Below are 26,173 nucleotides of genomic sequence, written 5' to 3' on the forward strand. Positions count from 1 at the left end.
CTAGCACTGGTCAGGGGACTGGCTGCGAATGCTCCCTGCAGACACTGGCTGCAAGCTGTGCCGCAGCACAGGTGGCTGCACCAAGGTTACCCTAGACATCGTAACATGCCTAAATGCACCGTGCCCTGGAGAACCAGGCACACATAGCTTCAACATGAACATCTCTTCCTGTAGCAAACTACATTGTCAGATGACAAAACCTGTAGTGACGGAGGGGTTTGCCACTACTTATCAAAGAATTATTGCTCTCCTTTTTATTTTTATTTTGGTTTTTGCTTAATGTATTTGCAACTGGATTCCCAAACTCTAAGACAGGGATAACTATTTTCTTCTCCAATCCACCCTGAAGCTTGTCTATATTGCAAACTGTTCCATTTCTCTTGTATAGGTGAGTATAGCACTTTGCTCAAGGGGTCCTCTAACATCCTCTAACCTGGATTCCCCATAATAAACAGCATAAATCAATAAAGACTTTGATGCAATGATTCTGAAGACTGAGCACTGAGGCCCTGACTTTGGGTGGGTATTGAAGCCTGGCTATTAAATTTAGAATAATAAAGTTCTCCTTGAAGTCCTCCTTAAGGAGAGAGAGAGTTTAAATACCTGCAGGCCCTGCCTAGCTGGCACCAAGAGAGGAAGGGAGCTAGCATGTCTGTCATTTTATTCTGCTGCCTCACAGATGAGAGAAAAGGAGGATTTTGGCCAAATTTCTTAATATCACTGTGATTCTCAAAGATGAAAACTATTAGGAAATGCAACTCAGATAGACTATTACTGGCAAGTGTAGATGTCTCACCTGTGAGGGCCATTGCCAGGCGAAACTCTTCCTTCAGCATCTGCAGAACCTCCTGTGCTCCTTCTTTCCCCTAGTGGATTAGAAGGCAATATGTATTATCACATGTATAAGTAAGTGCCCTGTGTGCATACATATACATATGTGTTAATACCATCTGTGGGAAGTTTTATGGACATGCAAACTCTTAGCACTTAAGCACATGTCATCACAAGTTTTAGATCCGCACAGATGCATTCCAGTATCCTTGCAAGTGCACAAACATGTATGTGCACACATATGTTCATGAACTAAGCCAGAACAGCCAGCCCAGGAATCTGCAAACGTGAATTTGAGCTTTTCCTGACTTACTTGATAAACCAAGCCCCAGATGAGAGGCCTCCCGATGAATACTGCTTTGGCTCCAAGAGCTAATGCTTTGAGAACGTCCGTGCCTTTTCTCACACCACCATCGAGGAACACCTCCACCTTGCCCCCCACAGCCTCAACGATTTCAGGCAAGACATCAATCTAGAAAAGTGGAAAAAAAAAAACCACACACAAATACCACTTGTCCATTTCTGCTACCCTGTTTATTAAAAAAAATAATAATGTCTAGGACCCAAATGTAGAGAAGCTAAATGGTTAATACATGGCTAATCACATGCACAAATAATGCAGTTTTGTATTCAAAAGTGGAAGTGACTAAGCATGTTAGCAGATATATACTAAAGTCAAATTTATTTGGATAGTCACATAAATAAAATGATAATCACCAGGGTTACACAGAATTTCTCTCTGATTCTATGACACACATCCAACGCAAACCAGCATTAGATACTTCAGAAGCATAAAAGAAACAGCAAGAACCGCAGAAGCTTTTCCCTAGAATTTCCACCTTAACTTATAGAGTTCACCAGTTTGAGTGAAACTGAATTTCTGGGAATTTCTTTTTAAATATCCACCTTTGCTTTCTTGCTTGCATTAAGAATCACCTCTAATTAAGCCCAAGGCAGGCATGTATTGATAGATGTGGAATAAGAGAAGGATGTGACCAAGTTTTCACAAATGAGTTTTTCCATTTCAGAACACACCACGACCAAGAAAATAGTTGTTGGGGTGAACTTGTTTATATAAGAAAAACATGGCTTTCTCCAAGCACTTTTGCAGTTTTTACATTTTAACATGAAAAAGGTAAGAAATGTTTTCATCTACTGCATACGTACACTTGCTTCCACCAAGCACTGCTTACACCCTAGCGATGGGAAAGGTTCAGTGAAGTAACCAAGGAGTTAAGCATCGTGTCCACATACAAGAGGTCCCGAGAAGAGACTCCTGAATTCAAGACTCAAGCATTAACTAAACACCAATCATTCCTATAACACCTAAATGGTTCCTATTCAGGAAAATCAGGAAGGGCAAGGCTAGAAGGCAAGTATTAAGGAGACTGGAAACAGTATATAGTAGTAAGACAAAAGACACACAAAAAAATGTCTTTCAAAAACGGAAGTAATTCATTTCCTTTCTAATGGATAAAAAATGACTAGGAGATGGGAGGAAAAAAACTTGAAAGTAGAGTTTGTTTTTAGATTTGGATTAAAATTTTCCTGAAGTTTGGCACGTGCTGTGATTTTTTTTCCACTCCCTTTGGTTTTGCTCTCTTGCCAAACATATTTTGGATCCATTTCCGTATATATAGACCACTTCTTACATCCTGACAAACTGTACCAACATTAAAGTGATAGAATAACTAAAGCATGATGCAAACCATAATTAAAACATAGATTTCCTCAATGTGTAACTAGACACTAGAAATATTAACCAGCTTGGGTTCAACTCATGTTCTGAAAAACCATGCAATTAAACCAAATTGTTATGTTTCAAAAACAGAAATACTTAAGCATGATCTGATACAGATATTTACATTAAGAAAACTGCACAATGAAATATGAAATTTGTATAAGACAAAATCCAGTGAATACAGCTGTAATAGTGCCTTCTCCTCTGCACTGTAGTGTTGTGAAGAAATAAAAAAATTGTTTTTAAGCTTAATTTCTGTTCTAGTGCAAAAAAAAAAAAAAAAAAGATTTCTTAGGTTTTCTCATATTTCAAGGCAATTTGTTAATATGCTACTACATTCCTACCAGACATGTCCCAGGTTATCAAACACAGTTAGTGAAAGTGGGACATACATTCCCAAAAGAGAATGAAGAGATGAAGGTGACAGATGTAAATAGAAACAAAACAAAACATACGTCACTTTCAGAAATATTAGGCCCAACTCTGAAAATTCAGAGAGTCTGCAGGTGTCAAAAACTGAATAGCTGCCACCTCGCCAATAGCACCAAAAATCACAACATGTTTGACATCCTCGGGCCGTCTCTTTTGAAACTGGAAGAGAAGTCCTGACATCTGTGGTGTCTCTCCTGCTGGTCCCTAGCTGTGCCTGGAGACATCACCAGGCAAGAGCTTCTCCAGGGACGACTCCTGCACTGCGCTAGCCATTTAGCAGACCCTCTGTGCCTGGCCTTCGGCGCCCTGATACCCAGCTTCGTACGTTCGCTTGCAAGAAGAGGCTGCAAGCACATTCAGGACCTTGATAGGTCCACGTAAGGACCTTGATGGGTCCACATAAGGACCTCCATAAAGCAGAGAGTGGAAAAAATCAGCAGGATTGCCCCCAAGGAGAGAAGCAGGGAGCAGAAGGGGTCCTGGGGAGGAGGGGGTGTGCAAGGCTAGCCTACTGAGTTCAGTGAATAAAACTTGACATTCAAAACATTTTTGAATGAAAAGCCTTACCTGTCCTCCTCCTCTTCCAGAAAGTCATCGTGGAAAGCAGGAGGTTTTTCATTAAAGGCATATTAAGAACCCTGAAACGGTTACAACTAGGCTTTGATTCTCCTCCCTTTCAGTCTTTTTTTCTTGCACCATTTTCTCACACCAACTGAAGCAGGATGAATGATGACTGAAATATTTGTGTGTGTTTTTTTCCCCCCTTCTCACAGTCTGAACACAGTTTTTCATTTTCTTTACTTCTTTCTCTTTGCCAGTTCAGAACTTCTCCAATCCCTTTTCACCTTTGGAAAAGGTATCAACTACCATGACAAGGAAAAGGAAAAAGGAAAATTACTGTAACTTGATCACATCATACCATTTCCAAAGGCAAAAACATTTGAAAGGCAAAAAAGGAGAGCTTCATTTTTCCTTTACCTGTTCTGTAACCCTATTCTTTTCAGATGCCTATGGAGAATATGAGACATGGAAAAGAACTCCAGCACAACCTTCACTTGTTGCAAACTGCAACGAAGGGAAGGCATGGGAAAGGATAAGCTAAAAAAAAAAGGTTAAAAAAAAGGAGGGATGGAAAAAGTTAAACAGTTTTCACTTTCTAAAAACTTAACTGAAAATAATATGCCTTAAAGATACTATGAGGGAAAAAAAAAAAAAAAAAAAAAAGTAAAATGAGTAAAATTAGGTTCCACAGGTCCATTCCTGAAAAAATAGCTGTGAAATCATTTATAATTCCTTCACTATCTCATTCAATAAAATATATTATTTCCTGTCTGGTTCCATGTATGGAACCTTCCTCTTTGAGTCTTTGGTAAGAGCATACATATGCATAACTTTGCATAAAATAAAACAGATTTATCCTTCACAGGTTGCCAAGCTTTCTCAGGACTGATAGGGAAAGACCCAGTCACTCCCAGGGATATTTACACTTTAATAAAATGCAAGACTGCACCTCGTGTGTGGACAAACCTGTCAGGCACCGCTAGCTCCATAGAGGGTATCCCCAAGCAGAGAGGAAGGTTTTGCAGCCTCTGGAGTTTCCATGCTCCATGGGTCGTGTTATCCCTGTGGTACTCAAGGGGAAGGAGCCTAGCTCAGGAGTGTCCCCACGGGCAGCCCTGCTGCCTTGAGGTGCAGACCATGCCTGCCTGGATGTAAACGCAGGACAGCACCAAGGACTGAGCTCATTCAGTCCTCGATGGAGAGGACTCGCTGCTTATGGTAACACTGAGGTACCTCAGCCACTGCAGCTTCCTTCAGCCACAACAACTTTCCTCTTCAGTGACCCACTGCCTCCAGAGCCTTTACTCTGTGCTGCAGCCTCCACATCTGCCAGCAAGGCTGAGGTCTCATCGTATCAGGCTGAGGAAGGACACATGCCCAAACTCCTCGGACAGCTAGAGCTTTGCATCTCTCAAATGCAAAGCGTCTTGCCCTTCTGCTAATCTCTTAAGTGAGCTTGCTATGAAATGTCTCTTAAATGAGCTAATATGAACTTGCTCCTCTGGATTACTTTGCAGGATGCTGCAGCCAGAACAAGGTGTCCAGGTAGCTTGAAGAAACGGCCACACAAAGCCTTCTATGTCTTTTTATTTGATCTGACACAAGGGTGACAGCATCTACCTCAGAACATGTTATGACATGACAGAAAAGAGGAGAAATGGGCAAAGACTGCTGCTCACGGATCAAGGTGTATACCATATGGATTAAGTGTACAGCCTATCAACTTAGAGGTTTTCCTTCCAGCTACCATAAGTTTAAAAATGGCATGGGGTGGAATAAATCAGAGAATCCTGGCAGATCCTGGCACCAGTACTTACAGTTGCAGGGACCCCATCCAACTGTCTTGCTCCGTGATTTGACACCAGAATCCCATTCACCCCATTCTTCACAGCCTCTTTAGCATCATCAGCTGAAAAAGAAAAGAAGATACAGCCTTCCAGAACTGGCAACTCATTGACACTTCCACAAGGGAAATTAGGGCATCGCTAAAATACATATATATATGTATTGGGAAAGGTTCAGTGAAGTAACCAAGGAGTTAAGCATCATGTCCACACACGAGAGGTCCCGAGAATATATATATATATATATATATATATATATATATACATATATATATATATATTTATATATATATAAACATTCTCAGCTAAAAGGTAGTCACTTGGGGCTTTGTCCTTCTAAAGTATGGAACTCCAGTTCCTAGCCACTGATATGAAGACACCCATAGCACAGACATACAAACCATCTGACAATTCCAGATACTTATTTAAGCAGTTGCTTTTGCCAATGTTTTAGCTGCTGGAATCATGTTCCTTCACACACTCTCTACAGTCCAGTCAGGAAGGGTAAGAAGTACATCCTGGCCACAACATTGACCTGTACCTTGAACCAGCAAAACACAAAATCTATTTTTTTGACTTTTTCTTAGCCAAAGAAATAACAAAATTCAGTCACTGCTTATCAAAAGGAAGAAGAATCTGCCTGTCTCAGGGACCATCTTCATACAAGGAGCTTGTATACAGAGCCAACATAACAGATAGCCTTCCCAGTTCCCAGTGAACTGAACCCAACTGGAACTGACAGGCATTTAGTGGACTCTGCCACCTTGCAAATCCTAACCACGTATCAGGAAGAAAAAGGCTTCCTCTTATTTTTGGCCTTGTCTTGGCAAACCTTCCCAACTCAACAGAGCACACAAACGTGAATGTGCATCCCATGACATGCAGCATCAGCAAAGCAGGTGCTTGTAGTGATGAGGGACTGCTTGGAATGCAGCTCTGCAGAAACTCCAGCAGCACGAGCACGCTGCCACCCCTGGTGCCCCTACTCGTCCCCAGCGCGGCGGGACGCACCTCTGAGGATTCCTTTGGCAACGATGGGCAGCGACGTCAGGCCTCGAAGCCATTTAATGTCCTCCCACTTGATGCTGGCATCAATTGCATCGGCTACATACGCAGCCAGGCCGCTATTTTCTCCGAAGTCTTTCCCAGAAGAGAAGGCCAAATCATCACTTGAAAAGTTTTTCAATCTAAAATGACAAAGATGCAGAAAAACAGTTTGAGAAATAAGAGTCTGAGAAACATTCATTGTAGTATTAATAGCATCAGTCCTTAACACCAGCCTTTAACACACCTCTCTCTTGAATTACAAGGTAAGAAGAAAGTGCCTACATAAGCATGCCACATCACGTTCCTTATTAAGCCAAAACCTTTGGGCTGATGAATCACTTGATAACTGGTGCAAAGTGCTCTTGTCCAATGCAACACTCCAATTATTTTCAAGAGAGATAAGACCAACCCAGAATCTAAAGCTTCAGGATCAAACCTGCCATCAGGAGACAGAATCCAAAAAATACAAGATCCAGCCAGCTCTTCCCTTGCCCTTTATGTGCATTTCCATGGAAAATGTAGGGGGGAAAAAAGTTCATATAAAAGTGTAAGCTCTTATTTACCCTAAAGTGCCAAGCCCATCTCACCAGTCCTAGGAACTGAATTGAAAATGACGAGAGTTTACAGTCTTACTAGGCAGAAGAGCAGCAGGAGAAATAAGGACCCATCAAAAAGCTAAGGCTGTGCTGATGTAGGAAAGTTGAAGTAGATACCCCAAGGCTCGCAAGCCCTAAAACATGATCAGTGACCCCAGTGCCGCCAAGGACACCGTCAGTCCCAGCTGTGGGAATCTTCCCAGGCACCTTCAATCTCCCAGTAGATGACAGTCAAACTGCCCAAAGTTGTGTGTCAAGGAACACAAGCACGAGGAGCGCAAGGCCTGCGATCTTTCAGGCCCTAAACCTAACGGGGTGATGGCAGAAACTGTCTCTCCTTCCATATTGGACTATTTTATTCTCATATTCCACATTTGAGAAATAAACAATATTTCTGCATGGAAACGGAGTAGTTTCACTTCTGATTTCATGCCTGCACCAAATAGCATTTCACATGGCTTTCCCTCTCAGCTCCAGGCATAGAAGAAAATGAGACAGGAGCAGGCGCTCTCAGCGAGATCCAGCTTTTCAGCTTGGCTTGGGGAGGGTGGGGTATGCACAGAAAAACAGAACCATGGATAAGATTATATAAATAACTGTTGTTTTTCTTGGACTGTGAAATGCAGATCAACACTTGAATGAATGTTGCCTTACATACATTTCTGAGCACAATGGCACCTTGTTGTTACTTCAAAACTTTGTTGAAAGTCTAAAGCCAAGAAAAAGTTATCATATAACCGTGCAGAGCTCAACACTAGAGAATTTCACCCCTGACTCTGCAACAAAACGCCACCCGAATGTCATTTTGAAATCTAAAGTGATGAATTTGAACCTCCAAAGATTACTCCAGTTCTGTATTATTTCATATGTTTCACTCAATTAAACAAAACTTGTTATGATTTGTGTTAGGTGGGGTCAAAGTGAGCTTTTCTCAAATATTTTTAGATTATTTGTCTCACGCTCAAACTGTTTAACCCCAGTTCCTAAAATAACATTGCCCCTAAGAAAAGCTATTCCACCCCCAAAAACATAATTTCCTTAGGTAGGACAGCAAGTATCAATAACATTTTAGCAATTGGAGATCCATGGCAGGATTAAAGTTTAGGGCATATGCGTATCAGTGTGCTTCACTTGAATGCTAGATTCTCAAGGCATTCATGCTTTTACTCCTGGGATTGTACTGTGACGCAGGAAGAAAACACCAGTGTGAGCAGAGCTAAGCTAACCTTTACCATATTGTTTATTAATTTCACATACAGATACAAGTCACTTCTTATAAAACCACTGATTCTGGCGAGCTAAAGAAAGAAGTCTCAAAAGATGAGTCAGGGTGGAAATTGCCCTCATGGATCATTTAGAGGCTGACCCCCATGTATTTCTGTGTTTGACTAACAAGAATTGAAGCTGCTTGAAAGCAATAGCAATATAGTTCTGGACCTACTACAGAGTCACAGGAAAATATAAGTTAGAAGAGACCTTCCATGACCATCTAGTCCAAACTCACCAGTCAGATCACAGCCAACTTGGCAATTAGACCACACGCAAAGTTAGATCAGGTTTCTGGGGGCCACATCCAGTTGAATTTTGAGTATCTCCAAAGATATATTGCCAGACGTATAAAAAAAAAAAATGACCCATCGCACTGACTTCAGCAGTCTTCCTGGCACACTGCACATCTTTTACAGAGGGCAAACAGACAAGAAAACTTATTTTTGTGCTCAGGTGGACTACAGCTGGAGCAAAGCAAGCAACGCGTGCTCAGTTCCTAGCAGGAAAGCAAAGGTAGTATATGTCACCCCGAATAAGTGTGTCGTGAATTCACCAGCAGCATCCCAGGGAAGGGAGCAGCGGTGATGACCGTGACCCTGTGCTACTCGCGAGCAAATACCTGAGGTGTGGAGGAAGCTGGAACTTGTTGCGCACGTCGTCGATGCGCCTGCCAAGGAACGGCGTGTCCACCGTCACGAAGATCCCTTTGTAGCCGGCTCTCTCCGCACGCCTCACTAGGGATTTGGTGACCTCCCGGTCCTTGTATATGTAGAGCTGCAGCCAGTGAAGGCCGTCGGGAGCCGCTGCAGCAACCTCTTCAATGGAGGAGGTGGCCCAGGAGCTCAGCATCATCCCTGTCCCCACCGCCTGGCAAGCTGGAGGAACACAGAGACACCAGAGTCAACAGGGAGGCTCCTCTGAGCAGGAGCACTCGGCATGAATCACGAGACAGGATCAGGTCATGTAACTTCACGCTTCCTTTCCTCGCTGCATACGCACGTTTCCAGTCTTCCAGGGAACCCTAGCTGATTAGCAGCCCTGTTACTATCAGCTCTGGGCTGCTGTGAAGCTCCCCAGCTCATGCTCTGTGCTCAGCTGTCTATCAGCTCGCTGTGATGATCCCTGCGCCAGCACTGAAAACGAAGGACGTGATGCTCACACGGAGCCTCGTCCCATGTTACTAATTCCTCCTCCTACAGGGCCCCGGGTTTGTAAGGTCCTGGCGTGGGACTGGTGGCCTCTGCAGAGGCGAGTTCCACACGGGGCTGCACTACAAACCTAACCACATGCTATTAGATTTTATGAATCTATCACTTATTCTCTTGGTGTAATCTATCGCTTAATATAAAATAAAGGAAAACACCCTGTAAAATGCAAAAATATTACACAAAGCCTTGTTTTTCTTGGTCTACCGCAGTATGCATACTTTTAATGTAAATGGGCCTCTGTTTCAAAACCTCATCTCTAGTCTATAGAGGTATTAAAAAGTAGCATTTTATTAAATAAGGATTACAAATCTCTTCGAGTGGAAACTTAGGAACAGTTTATTCAAACAAATTGGTTATACCCTCTGACAACCTCAGGCAGCTTTCAGTCAGGGAGAATAACCTGTCTTTGCTCTTCTGTCTTGCAGATTTTGCTACCTTATGAAGAACTGTAAACTGTAAGAGGCAAAACCTTTCAAGCAGTAGCCAGAACAAACACCTGATAAGCCTTGGAAAATGCTCTCTACTTCTATTCAGATTCGGCCTCAGCTTCAAGTGGTGGCAGAGGGTGGTTCATCTTATAAGCAGCCTTTCTGCAATGTAGATTCATCTCTTGCATCTACCCAGTCCTAGTGGGAAATAAAGTTTTCACTTTCCTGCCTACCCAAACATGGATGAGTTAAGTCACCGATTCGTCTTCACTAATCATTTGCAAGCAGATTGCAATTTACTCAAAAGGCTAAACAGGTCAAATTACTCACCAAGTTGAAAGATCCTCACCTATTTGTTATTGAACACCATTAAATAATCTATCGATCTGTCAGGAAATAACATCTGTTGTTGGATTAAATAAGAACAGCTTGGATGCGTCCAACAAAATATAGGCATCTGCACATGGTGTATTCTCCCATACTCTACTTTCAGCCAGTGAAATACAATAGGCATTTCCAGGGTACAAATCTCCCACCGACTACACCAGACGCTGCAGGGGAACAGATCACATAGAAATGACTCAGGTAGGTGAGATGAATTGCACCTTAGCTGCCCAGCTGAATCACTGCATTTTTAAACTATAATTGCTGGCATATTTACTGGGGTGAAATAAGGTGCAGGTATTAACTGACTCAAAGCATAATCTGATTTAGTGATGAAAACCAAAACAGTTCATGCCAGTTTGAAAGCCCAGGCTGAGTTCACACTAGTAAATAATAATAATGATAAAAAAGTTTTCTACACAGCTGGGACCTGCTCTGCTAGAGAACAAGAACTTACGATGGCTGTACATGCACATATCTATCAAAGAACTGAACACTTTTAAATCCTAGCCCTTTAATTAGTGCCCCTGAAGTTACTGAAAGTGTTCCCCTCTCCCACATTAGGCACCTAGAAATAAGTTTCTGAAGAGCTCATGTAAACTGAATGCCTAAATAAAACAGCAATAGCTGGGAGTTTCCTGTGGTGGGTGGTTGTAAATCCCGTAACAAGCCATTTGCTGAATTAAGTCCCTGAAGGGACGCTGAGCAGCAAGGGAACAGCATTCCTGTCCTCCATCAAATACATGTCCATGGATGAAGGGGAGGGTTGCTAACCAGTCATTGCAAAACCCTCAGATCAGATAAGGGAAAAAAATGTAAATGTTATGGTTCAATCTGTCTTTAGGTATCTGTATTTCTATTCTTTATTTTTATTCTCAACTCTACTTGTACAGCCCTAAGGGCACAAGAACAGTTGCAAATGTATTAACAAAAACAAAATTTGCACTGCAACCTATTCAGTGAATGGAATTTTTTAGACACATAAAATAACCCCGTATCCTCTCCATTTATTTGTATACGTGGAGATGGAGAAGACAACATTTACATTTTATTCCAGATTAAAGTAATTTGGTTCAATCTGGGTTCAACCATCACAAACTGGGTTACAGAGCTTTCACAGAAGTATATCCACAAAACTTTTGTTGTGTATCCTGTAAAATTAACCATTCTTTGCTAAGGAATTAACTCAAGAGTCATAATTTAGATCTGCACAATCAAATTCAAAGTCTACACACACACACAAAATTTATACAAACTTGCAGAAATTACAGATCCAGTTTTCAGGAGGCTAGATCAGGAGGCTGATCTATGCTTTATTTGTCTTGATCATTTTAAGATTATTTTGACAATTTTGTAGACTCAAAAATTTATGATAAATACTCTTGAAGTGTTGCCAGGTCCTTTTTTTCCTAGAATTAAGCTTTGCTAAAAATATGCTCACTATACTAGGATATTTTAGCTGAAGTTTAAGAAAACACAAGTAATTCATTTCCTCTAACAGTCATATTTAACATGCCAAGTTTGGGGTGCTACAAATATTTTAAATTATTAAGATTCAGTACTGGATCCATATACCCATGTGACACTCTTCCCGCAGTGTGACATTTACCAAAGTTGAAAATCAGATTTTTGTAAATCAGCCTTTCTTCAGTCCTTTTCAGTTCACTTTTAGTCTTTTTTGGAGCAGGGTGGGGTCCAGCTTTAAGCCCAAACAGACAGCATTGCCTGAAAGCCTGCACTTACCTTTATACGCAGTGAGAGCCTCCGACAAACATAGCACGAGGCACACACAGGAGTTTGGGAGGAGTTTTAATTATCAGCATAATAAGACTTCGAGCTCTTCGTGCTTTGTCTTTTCTCAGGATCAGATTTTGCCATAACGAGGACTGTGGTGGAATACTTGGGAAGGGGAATCTGCATGGTCTTCACTTCTGAGTTGCGTTACCAGGGCATGGTCCATGCCAGCCCATGCCAACGGGGAGACACCGTTTGCTCCGACCCACAGCTCCACATCTTTGCTTGATCCAGTGAAGCCCTGGGCCAGCAGAGCCTTCTGTGCCGGAGGCGTGGGAGAAAAACTCTCACCAAGGAAGATAAATCACAGTAAAATTTCTTGAGAAATTCAACTGAAATATTTCACATGGCAACAAATCAAGATCAACCACTCGGTAGGACCAACTTCAGAAGAACACAGGAGAACACTATAGAGGTGACAACGTCTTTCAGCCCTCTTTTTTCAATCCTAAACCTCTCAATCTCTTTCTTCCTTAAGCAACTTCTGATAAGACATCACTCCAACTGTATGAAAAGGACACAGATGCATCTTATTTCAGGGTACGACACCAAAGAGGAGCTTAGTTTAAGCCTGAATGTTTTGTAAGGATTGCTCTGTAGCCTTAGTGGGAACTTTTCTCTTGCTGTGCAAATTCTCATCATTTCCCTTTTAGGGGAATCTCTGAAGAAAGGCAGTCAAAGCTTCCCCCATTTGGTCATTCTAACCTGAATCCACCAGTAACTACATAGTCCCTAACTTAGGGGACAGAGTACACTGTTTGGGATCAACAAAGCGTCCTTCTGGCATCCTGGTATTTCTCAAGAAAAGTAGCTATGTTTTTGCAGTTGCATCTCCTAAGAAACAAAATTGTTTAAAGTACTTAACATTGCTTTCTTGCTGAAACACACTTGGCTGAGAAATGCCCTGCCCAGCCTTACCCCACTTGCTCCTTACAAAACACCGCATGCTAGTTGGGTGGGTTATGGGTTTGTTGATGCAGTGCATTTTGTCAGCTGTGCAGGAAGGCCAAACGCAGCAGAGAAAATATGAAACAGAGCTGGCTGGTCTAGAAGCAAGGGTTGTCATGTCAGACAGCTTGCGTAGCTGCACCAGAAAATCCCCCAGATATGCCAGTCTCTGCCATCTCTGGGAAAAACTAAAGCAAGTTGAGTGTTTTCCTCCCAGCAACTCCACTGAGGCTCCTTGAAGCCTAATGTGTTGACAGCCACTCTAAAACTAACATTTTAAGGAGATAGCACACAGGTAAAAGGCAAAAGATGAATACAAAGTGCTGCCATGGTCAGAGGGGCCAATACAAAAAGCAGCAGGTTGCAAAATTCCTCATTCAAAGCCATGGGCTTGTCAGCTGCCATTAGCAGGAGAGCTCAGAGAGCCACAATTCAGGTGGTCAGTGGCACGAAAACTAACAGAGAATATTAAAAGTCTGTCAAGAACCAGGGGAACAGCAGCATTTTGTCCCTCACTAGCTGGAAATAAGGTACTTTCCAGTAACAAAATGGGGCACATCGGGAGAGTTGTTAGTCAATGTTGCTATTCTCTCTTTGGTAAAGCAAACAGTACGGTCCCATCGCAGGTGATGGTGAAACCCTTCTTGCATCAACAAGAAATCAGGAAGTTGTTTGAGAGCAACTACAGAGGGTAAACAAAATGGTGAGGTCTGAATGACTAGCATTCAAAGTTTCCAAAAGATGGGGCCAAGAAAATGGTCAAGATACTCAGGCTGATTTTCAACAAGTCTACAGAAGTCAGCTATTGCAATAGTGCTTCTGACTAAACAGAATATTAAATATGGTAATCTGTAAGAATTGAGACCATTTAAACAATTAGCATCCACACTAACAGACCACAAATCTTGTCAAAAATAACACTACCTATCTGTTTATAAGCTGTTTATAGACTGGCATTTCAGAAGACTGCTATTCCTTGGTAAGCAGCTGGAGAGTGAACAAGATTTTTTTTTCCAGTGTACTTGAACATGAGCGTTATTTAAAGGACCGTAAATACAACTGCCCTCCCTAAGGGGGTGTGAACTCTGAAGACAACACGCAGATCGCATTGGTTGTGAAAGGAGGATGAAATCAGCATGACACGGGAATGTCTTTGTATGAAGGGACACTGAATCTTCCAAAGGATGAACAGAGAATTCACACAGGATCAGAACAGTTCTGTTCATTTTGGTTAAAAAGTGTTTAGAGACCAGCCCTTTGCTCTCCAATGGTGGCTAAGATTATTCATCAAATTTGGCAAATATTTTTAGTTAAGAAGTCAAAGTGAGAGCAGGAAGGAAAAGAAAAATTCACAGAAGTCAAAATGTCATGTGTTGATATTTTCAATGGAAATGTTTTCTTCTGAACTAACACTTTTGTTTCAAAACAGAACTATGGTTAAAAGCATTAGCTAGTAGGAAAATGAAATAAAACATTGTGTTTTGGATCAAATCAAACATTTCAGTTGATCCAAAACAGTTTTCCTCCCAACTTTTAGCTCCTAATGAACAAAAAATCCATTATTTGCAAAACTGTCAAATACACACTGATGAACTGCCACAAAAATACTATGCAATATATTGAGGAAAGAACATCAAAAACTGGAACAATTTCTAACCAGGTCTATGAGACAGGGTTCATGAAATCATTTAAAGGATAAGGAAATATTCTCTGTAAGGAAAGATTCCAGGTCCACTCAGGTCAACTAAAACTAAGGAATTACCTTATTATAATCTATTAGACCCTATGTAGAGAGTTTTTTTTAAGTCTAGCTAACAAAAGTATCAATAAGATCCAACATCTGGAAGCTGAAGCTACACAGATTTGGACAATCGTTATGGTTGTATTACTAAGAGTGGAAATAGCTTTTGGAATAATTTAACAATTCTTGTGCAGGACCGCCTATCACGGAGTTTCTAAAGTCAAAATTTATTTTTTTCCCCAGAACTTATGCCTTATTAATAAAACAGAACAGCCAATAAAGGTGCATCCTCAACAAGACAACACCTCTACTTATTTTATAGAGTGCAGGCAAACCCATAGAAAGAACGAATAGCCATTTAAAGCAAGCTGCGGCGTTACAGTTTAAGGGAGGTCACCGAGAGGCTCGGCGACCACGTTTTCAATACAAGGAAGGAGACGGCTTGCTCTTCCCCTCGCTGTGCCACCCGCTCCGCCAGCGAGCGCGGTGCCACCACCACCAGGAGGTTGGGTCTCCTCAGTTGGATGTCCACATCACACAGCTGGTGGCTACACCTGGGTGTTGAAGAGTGACAAGATTCACGTCTGCGAGAAAGCTGCTCCAGGTCAGACTCTGGGACCCCCGGGCCATCACTTCACCCCTCACAGCACGTTGCTTTCTGCACACCGGAGCCAAAGTCAAGCCTATAAAGTACAGTGTGTTTTCCAAAAGCCACAAGATTACGTATCAGATTTTCTTGGCTTGTGTAAGTGGTAACAGTTGAAGCAAAGCTGACCAAAAGCAACCAACAGTCGGCTCCATGCGTCTCAGAGGTATCCCTAAGAGTTTAAGAGATGTTGGATGCAACAAAAGCCCTGACCCCGAATGTCCCAAATTTAAGGGAAGCTCTAAGCCAAACGTGTACTTTACAGCTAATCCCTGTCATCTAATAAGGTCAAACCAAAAGCTTGGCACCGAATGCCCCACTCCACCTCTAGGAGCACAAAACTGAACTTATTTTTTTCCCCCTGCAAGAAAAGTTAATGCAACACAGAGGGTGTGATTTTAATTACCCTCTCCTTTGAAAGAGAAGAAAAAATAACTGACTCTCAAGGATATGTTTATTTGGCCACATATTCCAATTGTAGCCAGTACACCAAGCTCTTCTAATTTTGATTTAAAATCCAGGAAAATTAAACGCAATAATCATGTTCAAGTTTGAAACAGTAAGTGCACAAAAGCCAGGAAATTCCAAAATTAAGTTATCTACCACAACCATAACTCAGGCCTGGTAGTTAGCTTATTGTATCACTTGACTGTATACACAGTTAAAGATTTATGTCTTAAAATGGGGCCAGACCGTAGCACGGGTGGGAATCTGGGATATGGAATGTTCTGAATTTAGTGCATTTCAAGTCTCCCTTTTAACATTGTATTAATATGTTTGCATTTAACAGTATTACGCTTCAGAGTTTCCTCTGCAAAGTGAAATCAGCAGAACTCGGGCCAGAAATATCTGCAAAAGCTGCCAAAGACGGGACAGCACTAGCAGGAGGGACTGGGGTAGGAGGCCTCTTCCCAAGTCGATTCAAGGTATTTGAGCTCCATCGTGTGGAATGGGGCTGCACCTACACTATGCACAAAACCTTGGTTTCCCAATAAATCTCTCGAGGAATGAGAGGTACATCTCCAAACATACTAGAAATCAAAGAAATCTTTTACAGAAAATACAATTCTGTTTCTCTGTGGCTCAAGTCTAAGCCTAGCAGAAGGCCTATGTTTGAGTCAATCCTTGTCCCCTCTTCTGAAGTTGTGTTGCAGCTCACCCTAGCAGCCTGTCACAGCCACGTTGCTTCTAAAAGAGTTAAGAGCAGCTCTCACTGCACCACATGTGACGAGATTCACTTCATGCTAGTGCCTGCTGCATTAGTAATGGAGATGCTGTTAAATAAATAGCTCAGCTATGAGCTGGACTGAGGTTTTTTCATTCTGGGGCCTCGTTCATTCTACCCATGTGGGATCATAGCATTGACTGCCCAAAGCTATTCATATGCAACAGGTGCAGGGTTTTTTTTGTTGTTGTTTTTAAATGACTGTGTGTCATTTGGCAGCTCAGGATAAGGAAGCTTCACATGTAAAGCGTGGCCAATATCTTTTTTGCACAGTCTTTCAGACTCATGGACATCTTCGCACAGACCTACCCCAGAGGGGTCCTTATCTTGGTGGCTCCCGGGGACGCACTCAGAGAGCTGTGTTCAATGTGAGTGTCTTTCATAGGCAAAGAAAGGCTTCTGAATTTCTGGGGACAAAGACACAGATCATCACTGCTGTGCATAAACAGCTTTGTGATAGGAAGCATGCATTTTCATGAAAAAATGTATGCATTTATATTTATAGACTATGTATACTATATAGTAGATATAAATTTCATTTTTATTTGTTCAAGTGATAAGAAGAATGTCTGGAGGCCTAAATGCCTTGTAAGAAAACAGAGCAGCTGTAATGGTGCGAGTACCTCGATGGGCAGGAGGAGCTTGAGAGCAGCTTTCTGACAACAGGTGGCTCTTCAGCCTCGCCAAAAGGGCAGTAGCAGTTTTGTTGAAAAATACAAGCAGACTGAAAGCAAAAATCAGGCTACGCTTTGGCAACAGAAGAGGCAAGAAACAGACAATTCCTCTATGATTTCATTCCCAAATCAAACCTGACAGGCTTTCCTAAAAGAGACATTGCTGAAGTTGTGCAAAAATCTCTGCCAGCCTTGACTACCATTACGCAGGAATTCCTGCTGCATACATGTTACAATCTTCCTGGCCTTAAAAAAAATAGAACAACAACAACAAAAATCCATGAATCTATTCACCTGTATTACAGCAGATTACAAAGCTTCCTTGGTTTTGCAAAAAGATCCAATCTTCTTCACACAATGCTTACAGGAGGGGCGCAGACATTGGGCCAAAGGCAAAGCTGCCAAGGCTGCTGCTCAGGGCCTGTGACACGTGGAAGGCGGCCACGTGCGCTCCTCACGCTCCCCATGTCTGTCACTGCCACCAGCTGCACTTTGGATGCGTTTTACTGAAAAAGCTTTCGGAGGAGCCCCATCTCCAGACGGATGGGATGAGATGGGGGACTACGTGTAGCCAGGGAGCGTGTTTGAGCCTATGGTTCCTCTTGTGCAGCAAAAACATGGAGGCTACATGTGAAAAATCAAATAATATGGACGCTGCAAGTCATTTTGAAACCCTGAAGACCTCAAAGCCAGGATTGTGTGAACATCACATTTCCTAGGAAGAGAATTTCTAATGGCCCTGCTATACCTTGCTGACTTTAAGAGAGACAGCATGAGCCAGGGGCTTTCTGATTTTAGCAGGTCAGATCCTTTTTCTCCCAAGGCCAGATTTTCAGTTCGTGTAAAGCAGCACAGGTCCACTAAGAAGTTGGGCCAACACTAAGGAGTTGGGCTGATTTCACTAGCTAAGGGCCAGCCTTTCAAAGTGACCAGAGAACCCACAGGAGAAAGGACCAGCACCCACCTGCAGGCCATCAGCCTTATCATGAGTTCCTGAAACTTTAGTATAAATTTTAATGTGCTTGTTCTCATCAGTGATGCGCACTTGATGTGAAGGCAGTTATAAAACAGTTATTCAACTGGGTTCTCCGCATCAGCTTCCCAACCATTTCCCCATTGCAAACTGCACTTCTCCCCTGACATGAGTGATGAGAACTCACTTACGAAGGAAGGCAATAAAAGCAAACAAATAAATATATAAAACCAATCAACGGGGGCAACAACTCAAGCCCATCAGGACCACAGCAGTGCAGACAAGAAACAGAGCAGGACTGCAGGAACAGCAGGCGGGGGTTCATGCTGTTGCTCCCCCTGCTTTGCTGCGGGCTCCTCTCCGCAGCGCTTACCCCGCGCGGTGGCCGTCTCGCCGTCGGCGTGAGCCAGGCGCTGCATGGCGGTCGCTGCGGCGCACACCGGCATGCTGATCTTCTGCCCCAACACGGAGGTGGACAGGTCTATCACGGACACGTCCCTGAGTATCCGGGGGTACAGCTTCCATCTGGCACAGAGACAAATGGATAAGCTTTAAAAAGCAGGCAGCGAGTCCATTATTTACAGTTTCTAATGGCTTTTCTAAAGACTTCTCTTGTCAGGAGAAAGATTGGAAAGCTGGAGGGAAGGAAGAGGCCAGAGCTATTTGCGAGGGGGTGTCAAAGCTGGAATAAATATTTCTTGAATCACCTGGAGCTGCTGTCACCTGCTGAAATGCACAAAGGCAGGAGGGAGCGGGCAGAGGGAGGGAGGTCAGCAGAGGGTGAAAGAGGCAAAATGACTTACAGTGCTCCTGGCTACTGCCATTAGAAAGCAAAGAGAACAGCTGAGAAGAGTAACATGTAAAATAAGTCCCAGGTTCCATGAAAGCCTTGGGCAAAACTGGACGATGAGGGTGTCAGAGGGCACCAGAAGCCACTAATCTCTATCTCGTCTCCTGTGGACCTGGGAGACACAGAAAACAAGGATTTTTGGATAAAACCAGCCTGGTCGGTGCTCTTGCCTGTCCTTGTCCCTATCTAAGGGCCTCTCGCTCCATTGCGCTTTGCTGCATTTTCTGCTCCCCTTACACCTTCCTGCCCACACTTGTGGGCAAACAAACAAGGGGCACCGACCATCTGCATCAAGGGTCTCTGCAGTGAGACACGAGCTGCGATGCCTGGAAAGGGGGCAGAGAGGCTCCCTGTCCTGAGCAAAGCCAAGGCAGGGAAATGCTCTGCTCTTGGTGTCTCTTGGCACCTCAGTAGAGCTGCTTGGCCTGGAAAAGCCTGTTCCCTGCAGCCGTGGTTCAACATGTGTCTCGGTCAAGCAGGACGGCAAGCCCAGAGACTGCCCGTTACACCACAAGGACTGGAGACTTCCAGGAAAAAAACTAAACACAGCAACTGTAACTTGGCAAAGTTGCAATCAAATTACAGTCTTGTCTGTGAACGACTTGGCCCAGCAGCTGTTCACCCATCCTAGACCTTGCTTTGGCCTTTAATATGTCCACTAGAAAGTGCATCGACCCAGAGCAGGGCTTCATTCTCCATTTAGGAGCTTCACCCCAGAGTGAAGATTAAAGTTGACTTAAAGCAGAGAAAAAACAAACCAAAACAACAACCAAATTAAGTCACACACACCCTCACATGAAACTGCAGTTTTTCGAAGTCAGACAAGACATCATATGCTTGGACACAGAAATTTAAGTGCAAAAGCCAACCAAGCAAGACTACGATTCCTCTCACTGAGTCAAGCAGGCAACCCTGCAGTAGCCCAACATATACAAGTACATTACGTTCATGAGGGAGATGCCTCTCTCCAACCAGGTGGAGTTGTAGCACAGCCCCTATTGCTAGCAGCCACCCCAGGGTACTTGTTAGCAGGGGAAGGACCAAGAGGCATCCTTGTCTTGCTCATGCATCTTTCCCTTTCAAAGGGCTCTGCATTTTCAGGTGATAGCTATTGAATTTCAATTAAACAAAGCTAACCAGCACTGCTGAAGCTGGTTACCTGCTCTGTGCTAGAGGGCTTGTGTTCTCCAGTATTACTATGAGCATTAAATGAACATCTGGGACTACACTCTGACATTCACTAGTAGTCAGTTTGAGCCCTTGTACTAACTAACTAAACTGAAAGGAGAAGGAAAAAAAAAAAAAAAAAAAAAAAGGAAAAGAGCTACGCACAGAAGCTTCAATATCTCTACCCTGCAAAAAGATCAAGAGAGATTTCCACAAGAAACGCAGGACAGTCAAGGTGAGACCCAAATTTCTTAAACCCCAGAGTACCAGGCTGTGCCAGCTCTCCCAAACACACTCCTCAGGGAGGAGAAAGATGGTTATGATGCTTGGAAGAAGAGATGATATTGTGGGAGTCAGCTGTATTGTTTGGAGCCAAGACACACATAGCAAGTATGTATCCTTAGGCTTGTTTTCATGCTATTGGATCAGATTATTATTTTCAGGGGAGGACAGGCTGAGGGTGGGACAAAACAAAACATGGACTTTCTTTTCCTTCCTAATACTCATTCCAAAGCCTTTCTCCTAATTCTGAGCCATCTTTTCCCAGAAAAAAAAATAATAATCCTTTAATGTCTTTGCTCAGGTTCAGTATCAAGCTTAAGGTATAAACCAGGTAAACCTTTTCAGCACTGCATAGATCTAAGGATCAGTCCTGAAGTGCCAAAAGCACAACCTTTCCCCTAGCTGAGCTCCTAACAGTGCATACAAGAAATGTGATGCTATTACGAGTGGCCATAAACACCCTCTTCACCGTCACATCCCACCAAGAGACTCCAGCCACAACCTCCCTGGGCCATCAGATTTGCTAAATGCAGACTTGAAAATTGAATCCTCCCCTCTGACCCCCTTTGCAGCTCCTCTGCGCCTTGCTTCCTGGGCCACACATCCTTGAGCATCATGAAATCAACAGCCATAAGGGAAAATTTACTGGATTCCACAAAAAACATTAAAGGGATCACCAGCTTAGTCTTCCTCAAAGAAGAAAAGAGAGGGAAAGCAAACAAACAGAAATCTGCTCCTGCCAATGTGGCTTTTCTAGGGGGGGATTTTTCTGGCTGTTGCTAAGTCAGATGCTTGATACTTCCGTAGGGATGTTTCCATACGAAAATGCCCTCAATAGCAAGCAAAAACACAGGGAGTTTTGAGGGACCATGAGGGCTTGCATTCCTTGCACAGCCTCCCAGCACCTGCTTCCTCCCAGTCACTGAGTATAAAGATTTCCAGGCATTTTGTAATAATCTTGTGTACTTTTTTTTTTATTCTTCTTCTCCTTGTCATCCACATTTTTCTCCAGATAAAGTCCACGCTCATGCACAATAATCAGTTGTTACCTCTTGTCTCAGCTGGTACCTGGGGAGCTGCTACACAGGGGAAGGCCATAAGCATTCCCCACCCGGCAGGTGACTTAACCAGGAGTTATTTATAAAGAAGGATGGGAGGAGGACAGAGAAATTCTCTCTTCCCTCTGTGCTCAAAACTTTCCAAATGCACATGAGGTGGTTAAGATAAAGAGGAAAGCATTCAGTATTTTCCCCACGCATTTTCAGCTGTGAAAAGCTGCTGAAACTCCCAAGATGTAACATTTGCAGCAGCTCTTCTTGCCTCCAGCTCAGTAATAAATAACGCCTTGGCACTGCATTGCTGTCAGCGTGGTATGAGGAGAACTTGCTATTTGGGCAAAGTCCCTATCCCAATTCCAACTTTTTTTTGCTACCTTTGCCTCCCTGATGTGCTAGTGCTGTGCACTATCAAGCAACAACTGCTTTTACTTAGGAAAAAACATTTTATCTTGCAGGGTATCTTACCATCTCAGCAGCGAAGAGTGCTCTGCTTTTCAGAGCACACCAAGCATCTCAGGTGAAGGACACTGCAGAATGTAAGCAGCTTACTGGGAGCATTCCCCTCTTTCTTACCTCTACAACTGCACATGCCTGCTCGACCCTGGTTGCATTCCCTTTTGCACTTTTAACCAGTATTTGCATTACTTAAAGGTCCAGCTATTTTAATGCCTTTTATATCTACCTACAAGACAATGATGTTTGCAGCAAATACGCATCAGTGCAATTACTGATACAGCAGCTGTTCCTGCTCCATATATAGGGCAACATAACATATCATTTCCAAAGGCCCCTGGGAAGTCAGCAGCAGACTGTGTCACAACAGATTAGAAATGTCTTCTTACACACCTGCGTCCATCTTCATTAAAATGCTGAAAGAGGAGATTTCAGATCGCTTCTTGAGTGCCATCAAGCTTAAGGCACCCAACCTTGTCATAAAATCTATTCTCTATTCAGCCCGATTGCTTCCTTGGCAACTTGAGAGTGAATTCAATCATCAGACAAGCACAGTGTTGGAAGGACACATGGTATTTTGTGACACAGAATAAATGCAAGGTGAATAAAGTCAGAATCCATAGGGAATAATGTGTGCTGTGACATCTGAAAACCTTCTCTGGCCTAAATGCTTCAGTTAGACAACAGCTGTCTCCACACTATTTCAAAACCGTGATGAAAGAGTTATCTGGCCTTAGCAGTAAAAGACTGATTTTGAAATACAAGCTCTGGTTCCTCACTGCAACATCAATCCCAGAATAACAGGAAAACACAAGAATTACTGCCTCATGTTAACCTCATCCTTACCAACGGTCTTTTGGAACTTGAAAATCTAGTATCTGATTAAAGGACTTAACTCCCACAAATTATGCTTTCAAAAGGTCAGGATATTAGTTTTATAATCTAAGGCATTTGAATTTTACTTTTCTAGAAACTGCATCTTCCAGAAGATATTGGATTACCAATCAACATACTCATTTACTTGCTGCATCATTCCCTAATAGCAATAGCAGTCCATTTTTCTTTAAATGCAGGTATTAGCTTGAGAAAAAAGGAAAAGAAAAAAAAAACAAAAAAAAAAAAAAAAAACCCACACATCTCACATACATTCAAACAACCTGACATGGTTATTTTCCTTGACAGTACCCTTCTTAACAGGATTACTCACCTAAATAAATTTTGTACAAATGCATGGGGTGAGAATTAATGCTTTTGATTTTTTTTTCCATTTAAAAAGATTTTAAAAATACATATACTGAATATTTAAATAGATTGTAAACTTATACAATCAAGCTGAACACCGTGTGCTAAAATTGCAAGCAACTGCGCCTTTGCCAGCCAAAAAAAAAGAGAGCTATGAGGTGATCAGAAATGAAGCTGAACATACTTCTTTGAATAAAGACAACTTTGGGAGCAGGAGGCATGAGGCATGTCTTGTCCCCAGGAGCTGCACCAAGGAACAGGGAGATAACCTGTAACATGTTCAACACAGACTTTGCAAGACCAAGGCCTGAACCCAGATTCAGTGGCAATCCTGCTCTAGTGATTAGATCGTGCTTCTCCCATCAGCACTGAAAAAGAATTATTGGAGTGTTTAAATGACACCCACTTGGTCCAAGCAAGCAAGTTTTATGCTGTGAAATCCTTAAACAGCTTTGCTACCCCACTCCTTCTAGATACTATGCTACCAGGGAGCCACTGCAAACATGGTCAAAGAAATTGCTAATCACAGCATCCCACATGCTGAGGATGGCAAGCAAATTTACCTACCTTTTTAACATACTTGTGAGCAGATTAGACCCGACTTCTGCTTAAATCGGGATTAGTTACATTAGTTAAATCAGGATTGTAGTGTTTACAAAAATTCACTGCTACTTCTGTGAGTTGTCTCCAAGCACTTCCTTTCCATCTCCTTTCCTTAACATCTTTTTTTGTTATCAAATAATCTTTATAAATCATCTGGAAGCATTCCAGTGATTATTGGAAGGCAAGCATTATTACATCCTCTCCTACTACTACTCACCCCTTGGTGTACGGGCTGGCCTTTGGTTTGGTGTCTGAACCAAATGCAAATGGCATTTCAGTGAGTGCTTACATGTAGCCAGAGGTCTGAAAGTACTGCCTGCAGTATAGGTTAGTTTTCTTTATACATACAAAAAATGGCAGGAAAAATATGTTCAAGTCCCTAATATTAAGCTCTTCTTAACTTCTGGGTTCTGACCTTCGAGATACAGCTAAAGGACTTGTCACAGTTCTCTAGAATCTCTAAGAAGTTGCATGTGATTTCCAGAGAAGGTGGAAAGGCCCCTGGAGAAGGCACAGGGCCTGGTAGTCCACACCTGCCACAAGCCCCATGCACAGGTCCTAACTCCCCAAGCTGTCTAGAAGATCACCATGAAATCAGTGTCTGTCCTTCCTCTACCCAGACAAGTGCTATCCAACACCTCATCAAAACGAGCTGGAGTCTCCTTCATGGCAGGTGCTACAGGAGAGCAAGGCGGCACTGCAAGGAGGTGCAAATCCAGGTCAACAAACCCATCGCCACACATGGCAACATCAATACACCAGGAGGTTAACAAAGATTTAGAACCATCTCCCTCAATGACTCTTCAGCAGCAGAGTAACACAGAAGATGAAGGATGGTAAAGTTAATGGAGAAAAATGTACTCAATGATTTCAGCCTAGCCTATAATCAAACATTGCACCTATGTATATTTGACACTTTTCTCAGCAGCAACCCAAACTATTTGTCATTTGGCCTGGATGTTTGACATCTGAGAGGAGAAATAAAGTGGGGAAAGTGACAAACTAAAAATAAATTGGAAATTTTTGTTTTGGTTTGCTAGACACCCAGAACACACATGGGATTAAAGATAGGGCCTTTAAATCTTAACAAAAACAAGTGCAGGACAGTTAGATGTCTGCACTAACAAAAGCCCAAGAATGAAAGGGGAAAATGGAAGATAACAGCTATTTGTTTAGACTGTTTGACTAGGCTTAACAGGGATGATGCAATTAGCCTGCCTTTCTTTTCTGCAGTGCTTGGGCTAATGCTCTGTTGGCAGAAGAAAAATGGAGATACAAGGGAGAGGGAACCAACACAACACATGGGAAATGACTCCAAAGATGCTTTGACGCTCAGCTACAATATTCCACAGCAAAAACTACCTGGAAATTGTTCCTCTTGTGGTTCTGAACCGAAAGACCTCAAGTTTTGCAAGCTGTACAAGGGACCAGATGTAAACTGGAACTGCTTTATAAGAGCTCCCATCATTTACAGGATTTCATGCTGGAAATGAACTGACTGGAATAGCACTGACCCCGCTATTGGGGGACGCCTGCCCATAGCTTGGCCACTCGGTTCCAAGCAGCGTCTCGGATGGTTGGCTTGGATTTAGCAGCATTGCCAAAACACTCATCTCAGGAGGCTAACAGGAGGTGAGAGCTGGAACCAATTCAGTAGCTAAAAAATGAGAACAGAAGCAGCCCCATGTTTATGTTATAGCCTAAATGTAGAAACTACCATTTCATCATCCAACCTGATATTGGTTGTGACAGAACTAAAAGAAAAGAGACTTTATGCTAACTGCAACAGAAAAGAAACAAAACAGGCAAAGCTAGAAATCACATTCCAGTGTATTTTGGGGAATGCATTTGATAGTAAATAATCATTGGAGAAGTCAAGGACAGAGCTGCTAGGTGGTCCTGAAAAGGAGGAGCAGTGAAAGTTTTTGTGTGAGAAGTTTTGCAGAAAGCACCCACATATACTAATAAAACAGAATCAATATACACCCACATACATATATCCGTATATGTATTATAGCTTAGTCATCCTCTTACCTTGAAAATGCAGCTATGTTATCTGCTAACGTTTCTTGATCATCTGCTCCCGATCGGTAATAATCATACACAGATTTTGGAAGAAATTTTTTAGCATACTCTTCATAATCAGCAAGACAAACTGGTTTTCCAGACATTCTCA

At 42.6% G+C, this 26,173-nt stretch overlaps 1 protein-coding gene across 1 annotated transcript; it reads right to left on the reverse strand.

Annotated features, from left to right (window-relative positions):
- HAO1 (hydroxyacid oxidase 1) lies at positions 1-26,173 on the reverse strand. Its single transcript, XM_088531246.1, has 8 exons — positions 26,032-26,173; positions 18,716-18,867; positions 8,941-9,196; positions 6,421-6,596; positions 5,383-5,474; positions 1,145-1,303; positions 797-866; positions 1-125 (listed from the first exon to the last, which is right to left on the reverse strand). The coding sequence occupies exons 1-8, from the start codon at positions 26,166-26,168 to the stop codon at positions 1-3; spliced, it is 1,167 nt and encodes a 388-aa protein (XP_088387372.1). The 5' UTR covers positions 26,169-26,173.

This window comes from Tinamus guttatus, unplaced genomic scaffold, assembly GCF_059628265.1.
Source record: "Tinamus guttatus ecotype Peru unplaced genomic scaffold, ASM5962826v1 Tinamus_guttatus_pri_ptg000403l, whole genome shotgun sequence".
Classification (NCBI taxonomy): Eukaryota; Metazoa; Chordata; class Aves; order Tinamiformes; family Tinamidae; genus Tinamus; species Tinamus guttatus.